We start from the raw sequence: 19,886 nt of genomic DNA, 5'->3' as shown, positions 1-19,886 counted from the left end.
GACGGTGGAGGATACCAGAATGAAGACAGACATGTTTCTGAATAAACGTGGTGAGTAATAAAACGGAATTACATTGGCCACTTCCTGCCCGGTATCTTATTCCGCCGCTATACAACTTTGTTTGCGTTATTTGTTGGCAACCTTGTTATTTACAAAGTTTTTGGAACAGATTCCTATTGGAACGTTCCACAAATTATACCCACCCTGACAGGCTGACCATGTGTATATGACCAATACAATCTGACTTGACAGGCTGGTGGGGTGTGTGTGTGTGTGTGTCTGTCTGTCTGTGTGTGTGTGTGTGTGTGTCTGTGTGTGTGTGTGTGTGTGTGTTGAGAGACCACTATTTATTGGCTCCCTTCGTGTACACTAACACCCAGTGAAACACCGCTTCCCAGTCAGTACTGACCGCTGGGCGGTGATCAGACATATCCAGTGGTTCCTGTGACGAGTTTGACGCAATGCGACTTTCTTCATCAAGGAGAGTGTGTTTGCAGCAGCAGCTCAGCGGTTTCAGGTCACTGTATCGTGTAGAAGATAGATTGACACGATCCTATATTTGTACATAACTTCTGTCTTTAACCGGTTTAGGAGAGAGGCAGGTTCTACATAACTTCTGTCTTTAACCGGACAATATGAAGACTTATTCAGTCTGCGGGTTGTGTACACTTTTAATGTACATCATTAGTATATCATTAACATCAAGTGACACAGACGGTAAGTACGTTTGATAACTAGTGATAATGTGGGTTTTGCAGTTGTAACGTTACTTTCTTAAACACAGGATCTGTAGAATGGAACAGGGTTAGGGACCGGTTTCCCCAAATCATCAGATTGGATCCTATTGTTATGGCTGTAAGGTGGCACAGTGACGCCATCTGGTGGTCAATGTTAATTACTGCAACTCCAGTGTTTTTACCGATGTGCTTGAAATACCCGGATGTATTGTAATATACTGAACAAGACTGGTTACTCGCATCAATGCCTCTGTCTCGTTATTTAACATTCAAACATGGTGTCAGAGTCGGATAACTAACCATGCTTTCCGCAAATTAGAGTCACCTGTTCTGGTTTACCGCCCCAAAAACATGCTTATTTGAGTAAAACTTGTCCTTAGCTAGAGTGAGTTTGCTAGTTAGCTTCAGTGTTGTTAGCAGCGGTTAGACATCCAGCACAAACTGGGATACGTTTAGAGGTGGATGGGAGGACTATGCTAGTTAGCTTCAAACACAACCTGAACCTAACAGCAGCTCAGCATGGTAACGCTACAGCTATTCTCGATGCTCTTGAACTTTAAGCCAGCAAAGTACGTTTATCTACGAGCGTTATGTTTTCGGTTGTTGCAAACCAGAGGACGGGGAGTCCATTGACAGCTGTGTCACTAGGCGAAGGGAAAAGGCAGCTACATGTGACTATGGTGCTTTAAGAGATGAACTGATCAGAGATAAGCTAGTGCTTGGCATAACTGATGAGGGAACCCACAGACGTTTGCTGCTGGTCTTGGCAGTGGAGACCTGCCGTGCAGCAGAGCTGATATACGGATAAGGTCCATGGATCTAGAAAGGCAACATATGGACAATGTCAATGCTACATTCAGGCAGTCCCAGACCAGCCCCAGACAAGTCCCAGATAAATTATTGCTTGAGAAAAGTGTCTTTGCTAAGATTCTATTTTTGTTTCTTTTTGACCATTTTAATTGAAAACAATCACAATAAGGTACTTAATCGTTACCCAGAAATGATTTGATATTGAGATAAAAACGGCTACATTGGATCTTTTAACCGTGTCTCCTGAGGAAGCCTAGCATAATGTGGAAGCTCTCACTAAAGAGAGATCAGCTGTCTGTGGAAATGCAGCCTTTTTCATATCTGTGATTGATTCAAACGCCCCCGATCAACTAATCAATAAACCGATTATTCTAACTGATCCATACTATTTAGTGAGATGATTTATTGAATTGTCTATGAGAGTAAAGTTCACATTTGTAGGACGACGACAGGGTCCTGAAAAAGGGACGTTTCTTTCTTTGCTGAGTATATCTGGCTTTGTCTCAAAGTATATCAATCTGTAATCTGTTTCTTTCAGGTACAGTTCAGCACATTGTGGCCTTAGTTGGTGATGATGCCATCCTGCCCTGCACCCTGAGCAGCACTGTCAGTGCTGTGTATCAGTCAGTAGAGTGGCAGAGACCAGACCTAAAACCAAAAGAGGTCCATCTTTACAGAGATGAGAAGGACGATCTTGTGCTCCAGAATCCAGTCTTCAGGGGAAGAACGTCACTGTTTAAAGAAGAACTAGAGAACGGCAACGCTAGTTTAAAGTTGACCAGAGTGAAACTCTCTGATGCTGGAAACTACACCTGTTACATTCCACTGCTGGACCACCAGAAAACCATCATTCAACTCATTGTTGGTGAGTCAACACACCTGCTGACCACCCAAACCCCCTTAGGAGACAGATCTCATGAAATCAAGGGTGAGTTCAGTGTCAAGTCCATAGCATGATGAGTATTAGTTACATACTGTACATTGGTTAGACTACATACTTACCTTAACCCTAGTTAAGTCCATGTGCAATGCTGTGATCACTTGTTAGTTCCTCTATTAATTTAAAGGTCCAAGAATATCAACAAACCCTTGTGTTATATTTAAGCAATAAGGCACGAGGGGGGTGTGGTATATGGCCAATATATCACGGCTATGGGCTGTTCTTATCCACGACGCAACCTGGATACAGCCATTAGCCGTGGTATATTGGCCATATACTACGGACCCTGAGTTGCCTTATTGCTGTTATGAACTGGTTACCAAGGTAACAGAACAGTAAAAAGTATTGTTTTGTCATACCTGTGGTATACAGTCTGATATCACAAACATTATAAACTAGGTGGTTTGAGCCCTGAATGCTGATTGGCTGAAAGCCGTGGTATATCTTTGTATCTGTATAGGTGCTGCGTCTAGACCAGTTATCATCATTGAGGGAAACGAAGGCGATGAGGTGGTCCTGCGGTGTGAGGCTGAAGGCTGCTACCCAGAGCCTGTCATGGAGTGGTGTGATGCTCATGGACGTGTCCTCTCTGCTGCTGGACCTACAGAGACAGCCAGAGACCGTGAAGGCTGCTACACTGTGACAAGCCATGTCATCGTCCAGAACTCTGACAACAACACCTTCACCTGTCGGGTTCAACAGTTGGAGATCAAACACATGAAGGAGAGACGGGTTCATGTTCCAGGTGAGGGTCTGTTTTGGATATTTGAAAAAAGGCACTATCTGTAAAAAAATGTCCTGTTTAAAAGTCATTTCATGTGTATTAAGCATTAGGTATTGTAATAATTCTACATCCTGTGTTTCAGATCAAATGTTTCCTAAGACGTGTCATTCCTGCTGGCTGACAGTTGTAGTAGCAGTTCTTGTTACAGTTCTTGCTGGAGCTGGAGGTCTCTACCTGTTGATAAAAAAAGGGATATTGACTATCAGAAAGGTAAGTCACACTTCCTGGTGTGGTAGTGTTATCTGGTGGAGTTACTTCCTGGTGTGGTGGTGTTATCTGGTGGAGTTACTTCCTGGTGTGGTGGAGTTACTTCCTGGTGTGGTGGTGTTATCTGGTGGAGTTACTTCCTGGTGTTATCTGGTGGAGTTACTTCCTGGTGTTATCTGGTGGAGTTACTTCCTGGTGTTACCTGGTGGAGTTACTTCCTGGTGTGGTGGTGTTATCTGGTGGAGTTACTTCCTGGTGTGGTGGTGTTACCTGGTGGAGTTACTTCCTGGTGTGGTGGTGTTACCTGGTGGAGTTACTTCCTGGTGTGGTGGTGTTACCTGGTGGAGTTACTTCCTGGTGTGGTGGTGTTATCTGGTGGAGTTACTTCCTGGTGTGGTGGTGTTATCTGGTGGAGTTACTTCCTGGTGTGGTGGTGTTATCTGGTGGAGTTACTTCCTGGTGTGGTGGTGTTATCTGGTGGAGTTACTTCCTGGTGTGGTGGTGTTATCTGGTGGAGTTACTTCCTGGTGTGGTGGTGTTATCTGGTGGAGTTACTTCCTGGTGTGGTGGTGTTACTTCCTGGTGTGGTGGTGTTACTTCCTGGTGTGGTGGTGTTACTTCCTGGTGTGGTGGTGTTACTTCCTGGTGTGGTGGTGTTACTTCCTGGTGTGGTGGTGTTACTTCCTGGTGTGGTGGTGTTACTTCCTGGTGTGGTGGTGTTACTTCCTGGTGTGGTGGTGTTACTTCCTGGTGTGGTGGTGTTATCTGGTGGAGCTATAATATATTAAACAACCTAAAGAGAGAGGAAAGTCATGTCTGTCTACATCAGTGGTCACCAACCGGTCGATCGTGATTGACTGGTCCATCTCCAAGCCATTCCTAGTTTATCACCAAACATTTCTGTAAAACATCCAACGATAAAGCCTCGCGTTCCTATTTTTTTTGTTTGTTTTTGTGCTGTTTGCAGTAGGTACATTTGATTCAGCAGCCCTGGTACCAGGAAGGCAAAGTGTTCCTATTTAGAACCATTTCATACAGTTGAAGTCGGAAGTTTACATACACTTAGGTTGGAGTCATTAAAACTACTTTTTCAACCACTCCACAAATTTCTTCTTAACAAAGTATAGTTTTGTTAAGTCGGTTAGGACATCTACTTTGTGCATGACACAAGTAATCTTTCCAACAAATGTTTACAGACAGATTGTTTCACTTATAATTCACTGTATCACAATTCCACTGGGTCAGAAGTTTACATACACTAAGTTGACTGTGCCTTTAAACAGCTTGGAAAATTCCTGAAAATGTCATGGCTTTCAAAGCTTCTGATAGGCTAATTGACATCATTTGAGTCAATTGGAGGTGTACCTGTGGATGTATTTCAAGTCCTACCTTCAAACTCAGTGCCTCTGCTTGAAATCATAGGAAAAATCTAAACAAATCAGCCAAGACCTCAGGAAAAAAAATGGTAGACCTCCACAAGTCTGGTTCATCCTTGGGAGCAATTTCCAAACGCCTGAAGGTACCACGTTCATCTGTACAAACAATAGTATGCAAGTATAAACACCATGGGACCACGCAGCCGTCATACCGCTCAGGAAGGAGACGCGTTCTGTCTCCTAGAGATTAACGTACTTTGGTACGAAAAGAGCAAATCAATCCCAGAACAGCAAACAACCTTGTGAAGATGCTGGAGGAAACAGGTACAAAAGTATCTATATCCACAGTAAAACAAGTCCTATAACGACATAACCTGAAAGGCCGCTCAGCAAGGAAGAAGACACTGCTCCAAAACTGCCATAAAAAAGCCAGACTATGGTTTGTAACTGCACATGGGGACAAAGATCGTACTTTTTGGAGAAATGTCATCTGGTCTGATGAAACAAAAATAGAACTGTTTGGCCTTAATGTCCATCGTTATGTTTGGAGGAAAAAGGGGGAGGCTTGCAAGCCGAAGAATAAATGGCATCATGAGGAAGGAAAATGATGTGGATATTATGAAGCAACATCTCAAGACATCAGTCAGGAACTTAAGCTTGGTCGCAAATGGGTCTTCCAAATGGACAATGACCCCAAGCATACTTCCAAAGTTGTGGCAAAATGGCTTAAGGACAACAAAGTCAAGATATTGGAGTGGCCATCACAAAGCCCTGACCTCAATCCTATAGAACATTTGTGGGCAGAACTGAAAAAGCATGTGCGAGCAAGGAGGCCTACAAACCTGACTCAGTTACACCAGCTCTATCAGGAGGAATGGGCCAAAATTCACCCAACTTATTGTGGGAAGCTTGTGGAAGGCTACTTGAAACCTTTGACCCAAGTTAAACAATTTAAAGGCAATGCTACCAAATACTAATTGAGTGTATTTAAACTTCTGACTCATTGGCAATGTGATGAAAGAAATTAAAGCTGAAATAAATCACTCTCCACAATAAAGTGGTGTTCCTAACTGACCTAAGACAGGGAATTTTTACAACGATTAACCTCTCTTGAGCAGGTGGGACGCTACCGTCCCACCCACGTTTCACACTATTCAACAGCCAGTGAAAACTCAGAGCGCCAAATTCAAAACAACAAAATGTCATAATTCAAAGTTCTCAAACTTATGACTATTTTACACCATTTTAACCTCTCTTGGGTAGGGGGCAGTATTTTCACGGCCGGATGAAAAACGTACCCAAATTAAACGGCCTACTACTCGGACCCAGGAACTAGAATATGCATATTATTAGTAGATTTGGATAGAAAACACTCTGAAGTTTCTAGAACTGTTTGAATGATGTCTGTGAGTATAACAGAACTCATATGGCAGGCAAAAACCTGAGAAGAATCCAACCAGGAAGTGGGAAATCTGGTTCTTGTAATCTTTTCAAGTCCTTGCCTATCTAACACAGTGACTTGGGGTTCATTTTGCACTTCCTAAGGCTTCCACTAGATGTCAACAGTCTTTAGAACCTAGTTTCAGGCTTTTGCAGTGAACAGAGAGCGAACAAGAAGGCAGGGAAGTTGGTGACTCAGAAAATTACATGAGTTTTGTGGCGCTCGTTCACGTGATGAGGTATGTGTTTCAAAACGTTTTTCAAGACATTGGAATCGTCCGGTTGGAATATTATTGAAGTTTTATGTTAAAAAAAGGCCCTAAAGATTGATGCTATACAACGTTTGACATGTTTCAACGAACGTAAATATAACTTTTTTTAAACTTTTCGTCGCGCTTCCTACATTTGGAGTTGCTTACTGAACGCGCTAACAATAAGGAGGTATTTGGACATAAATTATGGACTTTATCGAACAAAACAACATTTATTGTGGACCTGGGATTCCTGTCCTGGAAGTGCCTTCTGATGAAGATCAAAGGTAAGTGAATATTTATAACGCTATTTATGATTTTAGATGACTCCAAAATGGCGGGTATCTGTATTGCCTGGTGTATGTTTCTGAGAGCCGTACTCAGATTATTGCAAAGTGTGCTTTCCCCGTGAAGCTTTTTTGAAATCTGTCACAGCGGTTGCATAAAGGAGATGTTCTTCTATAATTCTTTCAATAACAGTTTAATATTTTATCAACGTTTATGATGAGTATTTTTGTAAATTGTTGTGCTGATTCACTGGCAGTATTGGAGGCAAAATATTTTCTGAACATCACGCGCCAATGTAAAATGCTGTTTTTGGATATAAATATGAACTTTATCGAACAAAACATACATGTATTGTCTAACATTGAGTCCTAGGAGTGTCATCTGATGAAGATCGTCAAAGGTTAGTGCTTAATTTTAGCTGAATTTCTGGTATTTGTGACCCCTCTCCTGCTTGGAAAATGGCTGTGTGGTTTTTCTTGTGTTGTCCCTGTCCTAACATAATCTAACTTTATGCTTTCGCCATAAAGCCTTTTTGAAATCGGATAATGTGGTTACATTAAGGAGAAGTGTACCTTTAAAATGGTGTAAAATAGTCGTATGTTTGAGAACTTTGAATTATGACATTTTGTTGTTTTGAATTTGGCGCTCTGATTTTTCACTGGCTGTTGAATAGTGTGAACCGTGGGAGGGACGCTAGCATCCCACCTGCCCAAGAGAGGTTAAAGATACAGTTTAAGATACAGGTTAATGTTGCGTAGGCTTCTGTTTTTGAAGTCCTGTTTAAAAGAGAATCTGAGTGGTAGTGATGTTGACAGACGGTTGGTGACCACTGGTCTCATTGGTCAATAGGTGACCACTGGTCTACACGGTCAATAGGTGACCACTGGTCTACACGGTCAATAGGTGACCACTGGTCTACACGGTCAATAGGAGACACAGAGTTCTTGACTACATAGTAGCTTCCACCAGTCCAGTGATGACCATATTATACTTCGTGATGAAACTAGTTTGTGTTTAGTTTTTAAAATGTTTCTCTTAGTTGACTGTGTTCATGTGAGGTGCTATTAGACAGTTCAGTACTAGTCCTGTCTCTCATCCTGTTTAAACAGGAAGCGTGGACGTCAGTAATGAAGAAGAACAAGGAGACGACGAAGAATGAGGAAGATGAGGCCAGTGAACCCAGTCGTTCATTGGTTTAAATGTGAAATGATCTATAATAATAGTATTATGTGCCATTTAACAGACTTGTTTGGATGGTCCCAGGAATCAAACCCACTATCCTGGAGTTACAAGGACCATGCTTAACTATGACTATATAGGAATATGCATGGCTATATTTACATTTTAGTCATTTAGCAGACGCTCTTATCCAGAGCAACTTACAGGAACAATTAGGGTTAAGTGCCTTGCTCATGGGTACATTGACAGATTTTTCATCATGTTGGCTCAGGGATTTGAACTAGCAACATTGGATACTGGCCCCATGCTCTTAACCACTAGACTTCCTGCCGCTCCATATGTAGCACTGTGTCATCAGCATTAGTTTTTTCTATCAGCCATCTTTGGTGTAGTTTAGGTAGTCTGTAATAGTTGCTGATTTATTTGACAGGGACAATGGCTCTATGCAGCAAGGTGTTAGCAATGGGCTGCTATGATAAACAGCACACAATATATATAGAGCTAGCAAAGGTAATAACTTAGCACGCTAGGCTAGCAGGCGGAATATATAGCAATAATATAACCAGCACCATTAGTGGTAGCGAGTTAGCATGCTGTGTGGCTAACAATGCTAATATGTAAACAGACAGCCATCTTGGTAGAGGCTAGGTACGTATGAGGAAGTGACCGGGTGTGATGACATCACCGGTCGGCCATACTGGTTGTGTAAGAATTATCACCTGTTAGCCATCTTAGACACAACCAACAATTTGAAGGGCTTAATACTGTACTGTACCCAGAACTATGCCAAGGGGATAGATAAACAGGATATGCAGTATGGATAGTACCCATACATGAATTACTGGCATATAAACACTGGATAAGGCATGTATTAGCGTACAGTAGTAATGGCGTCTAGTTTTTTGGTTTCTGTACTATTTATATTTGACAACTTCTACTTTTACTCCACCACATTCCTAAAGAAAATAACCCAAAAGTCACATTCTCGTTACGTTCTTAATTTTACTTTTGATACTTAAAAAGTAATTTCATTTTGATACTTCAGTATATTTAAAACCAAATACTTTTAGACTTTTACTCAAGTAGTATTTTACTGGGTGACTTTTAGTTGAGTCATTTTCTATGAAGGTATCTTTACTTTTACTGAAGTATGACACTGTTTGATATATTTCCTTTGGGGTCTAGAGATTTAGGTAAATCAGCCTTTGGTTTCCTTGCGTTTGGAATGATCAACAATGCACTTTAAGATTTGAGCAATTGGTGCCTCTAGGGCATTTGATTTTTTTATTTATTTGAACCTTTATTTAACTAGGGAAAGACAGTTAAGAACAAATTCTTATTTACAATGACGGCCTACTCCAGCCAAACCCGGGCAACGCTGGGCCAATTGCGCGCCGCCCTATGGGACTCCCATTCACGGCTGGATGTGATACAGACTGGATTTGAGCCATTTACTGCAATGACACCTCTTGTACTGAGATGCAGTGTCTTAGACCACTGCACCACTCTGGAGCCTTTTTACTGAAGCCTGTCTGTTTTATATGATTGTATTTTGCTTTTCATGTATTGTAGTGTATAATTGTTTAATGTGTAGTTTCATGTGTTTATTGTATTGTGGTGCTATACAGGGCTCACCTGGAAAAGAGACCTTCGTCTCAGCATGACTCAAAATAAAGGTGAAATAAAATGTGATTGTTGTAATGGTTTCTCCATTTCTAAGTCTTACTGAACGAACAGCCGTTTGGGAGCCGAATGAACGGCTCTTTTTAGGTGAACGGAGACAAATGATCCGGCTAACAGAAGACTGAATGCCCATCACTACGCAACAGAGGGAACGGGAAAATGACCATATTTTATCATATAAATGAAAAAACATCTAATTTTAGAGTGAATAATAGTCATTATTTATAATAATGTGTTAATGATACCAACCAGGAAGTGTCCAATGTGTGTGTGTGTGTGTGTGTTGAGAGACCACTAGTTATTGGCTCCCTTCGTGTACACTAACACGCAGTGAAACACCGCTTCCCAGTCAGTACTGACCGCTGAGCGGTGATCAGACATATCCAGTGGTTCCTGTGGCGAGTTTGACGCAATGCGACTTTCTTCAGCAAGAGGGGGTTACTTGGGAGGGAGTGGCCGCTGGAGGAGAGTGTGTTTGCAGCAGACAGCTCAGCGGTTTCAGGTCACTGTATCGTATTGCAGATAGACACGATCCTATAGTTCTATCTAACGATACACTTGTACCCAGGGGCGGAAATCCCGGGGGGGACGGGGGGGACACGACCCCCCCATCCTGGGAAAAATATGATTTGTCCCCCCCAATATATCACTGAAACATAACTATGTAATTTAAATAATATTAATAATACGCAATGAAAGCAATTGTGCTGATTATTGACACTTAATAGCGCGTTTTTAAGTTTCAAAAGATTGCGACCCCTTTGCCTCACAATGGTTTGATCCACTGCCAGTTCCTTAGCTTGCTCCGTAACTGCCGTGAGGTTCATCCAGTCAATCGCGCACACACACACTAGCTGAATATGCAGAGCTAGCGCGCAAATATTAACTATTAAGCTAGCTAGTACCTATTCCATTTATGTGGCGTCGTCAAAGATGGAATCAGCATGCAGATGATGTAAGTTAGTGCTTCAAAGTCCCTGTGATAAGGTTAGCGATAAACTGAAGTCCAAACTGAACAGAACTACACTCTCATCTACCATTGTCTTAAATATATTTAATGGTCTCGTTGCAAAAGCTAAATTGTCGCAAGGGAACTTTTATTTATTTAATCTCACCTTTATTTAACCCGGGTAGCAAAGATTATAGCAAACACCACTGAAACTGAATTGGTGCTCGCTAGCTTTGCAAATTCAGCTATTGTTGGAAGCCAGCCAATATGAAACAAACTATTAAAATTACAAAAGGTTGCAGCATATGTTGTGTAAATGGTGAACTCATACAGCTGTCAACTCTTGTCATTTTAATCCGTTTCACATTTGCTAGCTACCTTTTAGATCGAAGCCCATATAGAATGATTGAAGATGATAGAAGCCCATCTCCTACTGTAAATAACCTACACACTGTGTGTGTAGCCAGCCAGCCAGCCAGGTAGAAAAATGGCAGAAAAATAAAAGAGTATTTTTCAATACACCAAAACACATAGTAAGAACCCTAGTAGCCTAATATCTCAAAGACTAGTTGATAAAATGTTCATAAGAAAGAAATGAAATTCTAATGGAAATGTTTCACAATGATGTCATTAGGCAGAGCAGGCAACAGATGGCACACAGACAGCAGAGTTGGGGACAGATATGCAGGGACAGACTGGCAGAGACAGGGAGTCTCAGGTAAGTTTGTTGAGTCTTTGTTTGGCAACATTATGAAAGGTTCTCAATTTTTTTTACTTGTAAAATAGGAACATAATTGGAAAATGCCATGGATACCCCCACTCAACTTAAACTGGTGACTGAACTAAGATTTGTTAAAGGCAATGGTATTGCTGTTGTGATTAGTTGTGTAGTTTTGGGTACCGGTAGTTAGGAGTACGGCAAACACCTTATTTCTTTGGTTCCTCAATATACATTTACCATATTACAATGTAGGCTATGTGTTACAGCACTACTTTTGGTGTCCCCCTCAGGAATTGCTCTTGAGAAAATGTAATGTAATTGTCCCCTCCAAAGTTGATATCAGATTTTCGCCCCTGCGCACACACACACACACACACACACACACCCCACCAGCCTGTCAAGTCAAATTCACACTCCCACTCCCTATAAAAAAAACTTTGAAAAACACACTGCCTCCTTTCACCTCTTTGCTGTTGAAAGTCGCATTACGTCAACACTGCGTGTTAGTGTAGACGAAGGGAGCCAATAACTGTAGTGCTCTCTCAACACACACACACACGCACACACACTGGCACACACACACAGGCACACACACACACACACACACCACCAGCCTGTCAAGTCAGATTGTATTGGTCATATACACATGGTCAGCCTGTCAGGGTGGGTATAATTTGTGGAACGTTCCAATAGGAATCTGTTCCAAAAACGTTGTAAATAACAAGGTTGCCAACAAATAACGCAAACAAAGTTGTATAGCGGCGGAATAAGATACCGGGCAGGAAGTGACCTATGTAATTCCGTTTTATTACTCACAACGTTTATTCAGAAACAGTACCGTCTCAACTGTTCTCGGGTATAAACGAAAACGTAGGTTACATTCCACTGCTGGACCACCAGAAAACCATCATTCAACTCATTGTTGGTGAGTCAACACACCTGCTGACCACCCAAACCCCCTTAGGAGACAGATCTCATGAAATCAACGGTGAGTTCAATGTCAAGTCCATAGCATGAGTATTAGTTACATACTGTACATTGGTTAGACTACATCCTTACCTTAACCCCAGCTAAGTCCATGTACAATGCTGTGATCACTTGTTAGTTCCTCTATTAATTTAAAGGTCCAAGAATATCAACAAACCCTTGTGTTATATTTAAGCAATAAGGCACGAGGGGGGTGTGGTATATGGCCAATATATCACGGCTATGGGCTGTTCTTATGCACGACGCAACCTGGATACAGCCATTAGCCGTGGTATATTGGCCATATACTACTAACCCTGAGTTGCCTTATTGCTGTTAAACTGGTTACCAAGGTAACAGAACAGTAAAAAGTATTGTTTTGTCATACCTGTGGTATACAGTCTGATATCACAAACATTATAAACTAGGTGGTTTGAGCCCTGAATGCTGATTGGCTGAAAGCCGTGGTATATCTTTGTATCTGTATAGGTGCTGCGTCTAGACCAGTTATAATCATTGAGGGAAACGAAGGCGATGAGGTGGTCCTGCGGTGTGAGGCTGAAGGCTGCTACCCAGAGCCTGTCATGGAGTGGTGTGATGCTCATGGACGTGTCCTCTCTGCTGCTGGACCTACAGAGACAGGCAGAGACCGTGAAGGCTGCTACACTGTGACAAGCCATGTCATCGTCCAGAACTCTGACAACAACACCTTCACCTGTCGGGTTCAACAGTTGGAGATCAAACACATGAAGGAGAGACGGGTTCATGTTCCAGGTGAGGGTCTGTTTTGGATATTTGAAAAAAGGCACTATCTGTAAAAAAATGTCCTGTTTAAAAGTCATTTCATGTGTATTAAGCATTAGGTATTGTAATAATTCTACATCCTGTGTTTCAGATCAAATGTTTCCTAAGACGTGTCATTCCTGCTGGCTGACAGTTGTAGTAGCAGTTCTTGTTACAGTTCTTGTTACAGTTCTTGCTGGAGCTGGAGGTCTCTACCTGTTGATAAAAAAAAGGGATATTGACTATCAGAAAGGTAAGTCACACTTCCTGGTGTGGTGGTGTTATCTGGTGGAGTTACTTCCTGGTGTGGTGGTGTTATCTGGTGGAGTTACTTCCTGGTGTGGTGGAGTTACTTCCTGGTGTGGTGGTGTTACTTCCTGGTGTGGTGGTGTTATCTGGTGGAGTTACTTCCTGGTGTTATCTGGTGGAGTTACTTCCTGGTGTGGTAGTGTTATCTGGTGGAGTTACTTCCTGGTGTGGTGGTGTTATCTGGTGGAGTTACTTCCTGGTGTGGTGGTGTTATCTGGTGGAGTTACTTCCTGGTGTGGTGGTGTTATCTGGTGGAGTTACTTCCTGGTGTTATCTGGTGGAGTTACTTCCTGGTGTGGTGGTGTTACTTCCTGGTGTGGTGGTGTTATCTGGTGGAGTTACTTCCTGGTGTTATCTGGTGGTGTTACTTCCTGGTGTGGTGGTGTTACTTCCTGGTGTGGTGGTGTTATCTGGTGGAGTTACTTCCTGGTGTGGTGGTGTTACTTCCTGGTGTGGTGGTGTTACTTCCTGGTGTGGTGGTGTTACTTCCTGGTGTGGTGGTGTTACTTCCTGGTGTGGTGGTGTTATCTGGTGGAGCTATAATATATTAAACAACCTAAAGAGAGAGGAAAGTCATGTCTGTCTACATCAGTGGTCACCAACCGGTCGATCGTGATTGACTGGTCCATCTCCAAGCCATTCCTAGTTTATCACCAAACATTTCTGTAAAACATCCAACGATAAAGCCTCGCGTTCCTATTTTTTTTGTTTGTTTTTGTGCTGTTTGCAGTAGGTACATTTGATTCAGCAGCCCTGGTACCAGGAAGGCAAAGTGTTCCTATTTAGAACCATTTCATACAGTTGAAGTCGGAAGTTTACATACACTTAGGTTGGAGTCATTAAAACTACTTTTTCAACCACTCCACAAATTTCTTGTTAACAAAGTATAGTTTTGGTAAGTCGGTTAGGACATCTACTTTGTGCATGACACAAGTAATCTTTCCAACAATTGTTTACAGACAGATTATTTCACTTATAATTCACTATCACAATTCCACTGGGTCAGAAGTTTACATACACTAAGTTGACTGTGCCTTTAACCTGTTGGGGGTAGGGGGCAGTATTTACACGGCCGGATAAAAAAACATACCCGATTTAAATCTGGTTATTACTACTGCCCAGAAACTAGAATATGCATATAATTATTGGCTTTGGATAGAAAACACCCTAAAGTTTCTAAAACTGTTTGAATGGTGTCTGTGAGTATAACAGAACTCATATGGCAGGCAAAAACCTGAGAAGATTCCTTACAGGAAGTGCCCTCTCTGACCATTCCTTGAGCTTCTTGACTCTGTTTATTGAAGACTGAGGATCTTTGCTGTAATGTGACACTTCCTACGGCTCCCATAGGCTCTCAGAAAGCGGGAAAAAGCTGAATGATGTAATTCCAGCCCCAGGCTGAAACACATTAGCACTTTTGGCAAGTGCTCTATCAGAGGACAATGGGATGAGGCGCGTGCACGAGTCGACCCCATGTTTTTATTTTCTATCGTCTTTGAACCTAAACACAGATTCCCGGTCGGAATATTATCGCTTTTTTTACGAGTAAAATGGCATAAAAATTGATTTTAAACAGCGGTTGACATGCTTCGAAGTACGGTAATGGAATATTTAGATTTTTTTTGTCACGAAATGCGTCGTGCGCGTCACCCATATTTACCATTCGGATAGTGTCTTGAACGCACGAACAAAACAGAGGATATTTGAACATAACTATGGATTATTTTGAACCAAACCAACATTTGTTATTGAAGTAGACGTCCTGGGAGTGCATTCTGATGAAGACAGCAAAGGTAATAACATTTTTCTTATAGTAAATCTGATTTTGGTGAGTGCTAAACTTGGTGGGTGTCTAAATAGCTAGCCCTGTGATGCCGGGCTATCTACTGAGAATATTGCAAAATGTGCTTTCACCGAAAAGCTATTTTAAAATCGGACATAGCGAGTGCATAGAGGAGTTCTGTATCTATAATTCTTAAAATAATTCTGTTTTTTGTGAACGTTTATCGTGAGTAATTTAGTAAATTCACCGGAAGTTTGCGGGGGGTATGCTAGTTCTGAACGTCACATGCTAATGTAAAAAGCTGGTTTTTGATATGAATATGAACTTGATTGAACAAAACATGCATGTATTGTATAACATAATGTCCTAGGGTTGTCATCTGATGAAGATCATCAAAGGTTAGTGCTGCATTTAGCTGTGGTTTGGGTTTATGTGACATTATATGCTAGCTTGAAAAATGGGTGTCTGATTATTTCTGTCTGGGTACTCTGCTGACATAATCTAATGTTTTGCTTTCGTTGTAAAGCCTTTTTGAAATCGGACAGTGTGGTTAGATTAACGAGTCTTGTCTTTTAAAATGGTGTAAAATAGTCATATGTTTGAGAAATTGAAGTAAAAGCATTTCTAAGGTATTTGAATAACGCGCCACGGGATTCAACTGGCTGTTGAGTAGGTGGGACGATTTCGTCCCGCCGACCCTAGAGGTTAAACAGCTTGGAAAATTCCAGAAAATGTCATGGCTTTCGAAGCTTCTGATAGGCTAATTGACATCATTTGAGTCAATTGGAGGTGTACCTGTGGATGTATTTCAAGTCCTACCTTCAAACTCAGTGCCTCTTTGCTTGACATCATAGGAAAAATCTAAAGAAATCAGCCAAGACCTCAGGAAAAAAAATGGTAGACCTCCACAAGTCTGGTTCATCCTTGGGAGCAATTTCCAAACGCCTGAAGGTACCACGTTCATCTGTACAAACAATAGTACGCAAGTATAAACACCATGGGACCACGCAGCCGTCATACCGCTCAGGAAGGAGACGCGTTCTGTCTCCTAGAGATTAACGTACTTTGGTACGAAAAGAGCAAATCAATCCCAGAACAGCAAACAACCTTGTGAAGATGCTGGAGGAAACAGGTACAAAAGTATCTATATCCACAGTAAAACAAGTCCTACAACGACATAACCTGAAAGGCCACTCAGCAAGGAAGAAGCCACTGCTCCAAAACTGCCATAAAAAAGCCAGACTATGGTTTGTAACTGCACACGGGGACAAAGATCGTACTTTTTGGAGAAATGTCATCTGGTCTGATGAAACAAAAATAGAACTGTTTGGCCTTAATGTCCATCGTTATGTTTGGAGGAAAAAGGGGGAGGCTTGCAAGCCGAAGAATAAATGGCATCATGAGGAAGGAAAATGATGTGGATATTATGAAGCAACATCTCAAGACATCAGTCAGGAACTTAAGCTTGGTCGCAAATGGGTCTTCCAAATGGACAATGACCCCAAGCATACTTCCAAAGTTGTGGCAAAATGGCTTAAGGACAACAAAGTCAAGATATTGGAGTGGCCATCACAAAGCCCTGACCTCAATCCTATAGAACATTTGTGGGCAGAACTGAAAAAGCATGTGCGAGCAAGGAGGCCTACAAACCTGACTCAGTTACACCAGCTCTATCAGGAGGAATGGGCCAAAATTCACCCAACTTATTGTGGGAAGCTTGTGGAAGGCTACTTGAAACCTTTGACCCAAGTTAAACAATTTAAAGGCAATGCTACCAAATACTAATTGAGTGTATTTAAACTTCTGACTCATTGGCAATGTGATGAAAGAAATTAAAGCTGAAATAAATCACTCTCCACAATAAAGTGGTGTTCCTAACTGACCTAAGACAGGGAATTTTTACAACGATTAACCTCTCTTGAGCAGGTGGGACGCTACCGTCCCACCCACGTTTCACACTATTCAACAGCCAGTGAAAACTCAGAGCGCCAAATTCAAAACAACAAAATGTCATAATTCAAAGTTCTCAAACTTATGACTATTTTACACCATTTTAACCTCTCTTGGGTAGGGGGCAGTATTTTCACGGCCGGATGAAAAACGTACCCAAATTAAACGGCCTACTACTCGGACCCAGGAACTAGAATATGCATATTATTAGTAGATTTGGATAGAAAACACTCTGAAGTTTCTAGAACTGTTTGAATGATGTCTGTGAGTATAACAGAACTCATATGGCAGGCAAAAACCTGAGAAGAATCCAACCAGGAAGTGGGAAATCTGGTTCTTGTAATCTTTTCAAGTCCTTGCCTATCTAACACAGTGACTTGGGGTTCATTTTGCACTTCCTAAGGCTTCCACTAGATGTCAACAGTCTTTAGAACCTAGTTTCAGGCTTTTGCAGTGAACAGAGAGCGAACAAGAAGGCTGGGAAGTTGGTGACTCAGAAAATTACATGAGTTTTGTGGCGCTCGTTCACGTGATGAGGTATGTGTTTCAAAACGTTTTTCAAGACATTGGAATCGTCCGGTTGGAATATTATTGAAGTTTTATGTTAAAAAGGCCCTAAAGATTGATGCTATACAACGTTTGACATGTTTCAACGAACGTAAATATAACTTTTTTTAAACTTTTCGTCGCGCTTCCTACATTTGGAGTTGCTTACTGAACGCGCTAACAATAAGGAGGTATTTGGACATAAATTATGGACTTTATCGAACAAAACAACATTTATTGTGGACCTGGGATTCCTGTCCTGGAAGTGCCTTCTGATGAAGATCAAAGGTAAGTGAATATTTATAACGCTATTTATGATTTTAGATGACTCCAAAATGGCGGGTATCTGTATTGCCTGGTGTATGTTTCTGAGAGCCGTACTCAGATTATTGCAAAGTGTGCTTTCCCCGTGAAGCTTTTTTGAAATCTGTCACAGCGGTTGCATAAAGGAGATGTTCTTCTATAATTCTTTCAATAACAGTTTAATATTTTATCAACGTTTATGATGAGTATTTTTGTAAATTGTTGTGCTGATTCACTGGCAGTATTGGAGGCAAAATATTTTCTGAACATCACGCGCCAATGTAAAATGCTGTTTTTGGATATAAATATGAACTTTATCGAACAAAACATACATGTATTGTCTAACATTGAGTCCTAGGAGTGTCATCTGATGAAGATCGTCAAAGGTTAGTGCTTAATTTTAGCTGAATTTCTGGTATTTGTGACCCCTCTCCTGCTTGGAAAATGGCTGTGTGGTTTTTCTTGTGTTGTCCCTGTCCTAACATAATCTAACTTTATGCTTTCGCCATAAAGCCTTTTTGAAATCGGATAATGTGGTTACATTAAGGAGAAGTGTACCTTTAAAATGGTGTAAAATAGTCGTATGTTTGAGAACTTTGAATTATGACATTTTGTTGTTTTGAATTTGGCGCTCTGATTTTTCACTGGCTGTTGAATAGTGTGAACCGTGGGAGGGACGCTAGCATCCCACCTGCCCAAGAGAGGTTAAAGATACAGTTTAAGATACAGGTTAATGTTGCGTAGGCTTCTGTTTTTGAAGTCCTGTTTAAAAGAGAATCTGAGTGGTAGTGATGTTGACAGACGGTTGGTGACCACTGGTCTCATTGGTCAATAGGTGACCACTGGTCTACACGGTCAATAGGTGACCACTGGTCTACACGGTCAATAGGTGACCACTGGTCTACACGGTCAATAGGAGACACAGAGTTCTTGACTACATAGTAGCTTCCACCAGTCCAGTGATGACCATATTATACTTCGTGATGAAACTAGTTTGTGTTTAGTTTTTAAAATGTTTCTCTTAGTTGACTGTGTTCATGTGAGGTGCTATTAGACAGTTCAGTACTAGTCCTGTCTCTCATCCTGTTTAAACAGGAAGCGTGGACGTCAGTAATGAAGAAGAACAAGGAGACGACGAAGAATGAGGAAGATGAGGCCAGTGAACCCAGTCGTTCATTGGTTTAAATGTGAAATGATCTATAATAATAGTATTATGTGCCATTTAACAGACTTGTTTGGATGGTCCCAGGAATCAAACCCACTATCCTGGAGTTACAAGGACCATGCTTAACTATGACTATATAGGAATATGCATGGCTATATTTACATTTTAGTCATTTAGCAGACGCTCTTATCCAGAGCAACTTACAGGAACAATTAGGGTTAAGTGCCTTGCTCATGGGTACATTGACAGATTTTTCATCATGTTGGCTCAGGGATTTGAACTAGCAACATTGGGTACTGGCCCCATGCTCTTAACCACTAGACTTCCTGCCGCTCCATATGTAGCACTGTGTCATCAGCATTAGTTTTTTCTATCAGCCATCTTTGGTGTAGTTTAGGTAGTCTGTAATAGTTGCTGATTTATTTGACAGGGACAATGGCTCTATGCAGCAAGGTGTTAGCAATGGGCTGCTATGATAAACAGCACACAATATATATAGAGCTAGCAAAGGTAATAACTTAGCACGCTAGGCTAGCAGGCGGAATATATAGCAATAATATAACCAGCACCATTAGTGGTAGCGAGTTAGCATGCTGTGTGGCTAACAATGCTAATATGTAAACAGACAGCCATCTTGGTAGAGGCTAGGTACGTATGAGGAAGTGACCGGGTGTGATGACATCACCGGTCGGCCATACTGGTTGTGTAAGAATTAT

General features: G+C 41.5%; 1 protein-coding gene across 1 annotated transcript; it reads left to right on the top strand.

Moving 5' to 3' along the window:
• Positions 1 to 440: 440 nt before the first annotated feature.
• Positions 441 to 19,886, top strand: LOC106591982 (butyrophilin subfamily 1 member A1). The gene is made up of 7 exons (XM_082964603.1): positions 441 to 717; positions 2,086 to 2,412; positions 2,948 to 3,232; positions 3,354 to 3,605; positions 12,821 to 13,105; positions 13,227 to 13,367; positions 19,101 to 19,886. Exons 1-7 carry the CDS (start codon positions 636 to 638, stop codon positions 19,148 to 19,150), a joined length of 1,422 nt encoding a protein of 473 aa, XP_082820729.1. The 5' UTR covers positions 441 to 635; the 3' UTR covers positions 19,151 to 19,886.

The sequence above is a fragment of the Salmo salar genome, chromosome 18, assembly GCF_965601325.2.
Source record: "Salmo salar chromosome 18, fSalSal1, whole genome shotgun sequence".
NCBI lineage: Eukaryota > Metazoa > Chordata > Actinopteri > Salmoniformes > Salmonidae > Salmo > Salmo salar.
This window is presented reverse-complemented; position numbering and strand designations above follow the sequence as displayed.